At 45.9% G+C, this 811-nt stretch overlaps 1 protein-coding gene across 1 annotated transcript; it reads left to right on the top strand.

Moving 5' to 3' along the window:
- Positions 1-253: 253 nt before the first annotated feature.
- On the top strand, positions 254-556 carry T265_01648 (hypothetical protein; the record flags this gene model as incomplete). Its single annotated transcript, XM_009165714.1, has 1 exon — positions 254-556. One exon carries the CDS (start codon positions 254-256, stop codon positions 554-556), a length of 303 nt encoding a protein of 100 aa, XP_009163978.1.
- Between the last annotated feature and the right edge of the window lie 255 nt (positions 557-811).

Genomic DNA, 811 nt, shown 5'->3' with positions numbered 1-811 from the left:
CGTAGGTTATGAAACTGAACTATAATTGTGTTATCCATCTACAAGACGGGCGGGCTAAAAAGATTGACCTATGTACTGATGCAGCAGGATGTGAACTTATGTAATCCATGGGAAAGTGAACTTAGCCGGCACACAAATTCATGCAGTCAAAGCGGCAATCGCGCACAAGGCCTCTCCACACTCGAGGTCTTTTTACCAGCTGTATGTAAAGCGCATCTGACACATTCGAACGCTCGACAAAGAATACGACACGATGTTTAGATTCTTCGGTATAAAATCTCAAGTAATCGCTGCAGCAACGACGACTTCAACGGTTCGGGCATGCTGCCTGAAAGCGAGCGTTGCTAACCTACCTTTGCTCCTTCATCGTGCCCGGACGAGTGCTGCCGTCTTAGAGACTGACAACCTGAACATGGAGAAGTGCAGCTCAAGCTCGTTCACGGAACCAGTATTTGGATTTCTCTATGCGGTCCACACCTCCGATTACTGTTCACAGGCAGCAACAGTAGGGGACATCTGCCAGGCCGAGTCACCAGAACCAGTCTCCATAAAGTGACTTCGTTGTATTGCTCGGCGATGAGAAAAATCGTTTCAAAAACACCCACTATTACTTAATACTATTCCGCTTGTTTAACATAGGCTTGAGGAGGATCTACCCGGTATGTTCTCTGGCGGGGAGTCTTTTTAGAAAAAGAACAGATCCATTAAATGCTAGCTGAAGAACAAAACGAGATGAGAATATGGCAAAACGTTGTTCGGAAAAGCCATCATCTCATTACTACCACTGAGATCAATCTCGACCGCAAAAAAG

This window comes from Opisthorchis viverrini (genome assembly GCF_000715545.1).
Source record: "Opisthorchis viverrini unplaced genomic scaffold opera_v5_18, whole genome shotgun sequence".
Lineage (NCBI taxonomy): Eukaryota > Metazoa > Platyhelminthes > Trematoda > Opisthorchiida > Opisthorchiidae > Opisthorchis > Opisthorchis viverrini.
The sequence above is the reverse complement of the archived record's forward strand: the minus strand, read 5'-3'. Positions and strand labels throughout refer to the sequence as shown.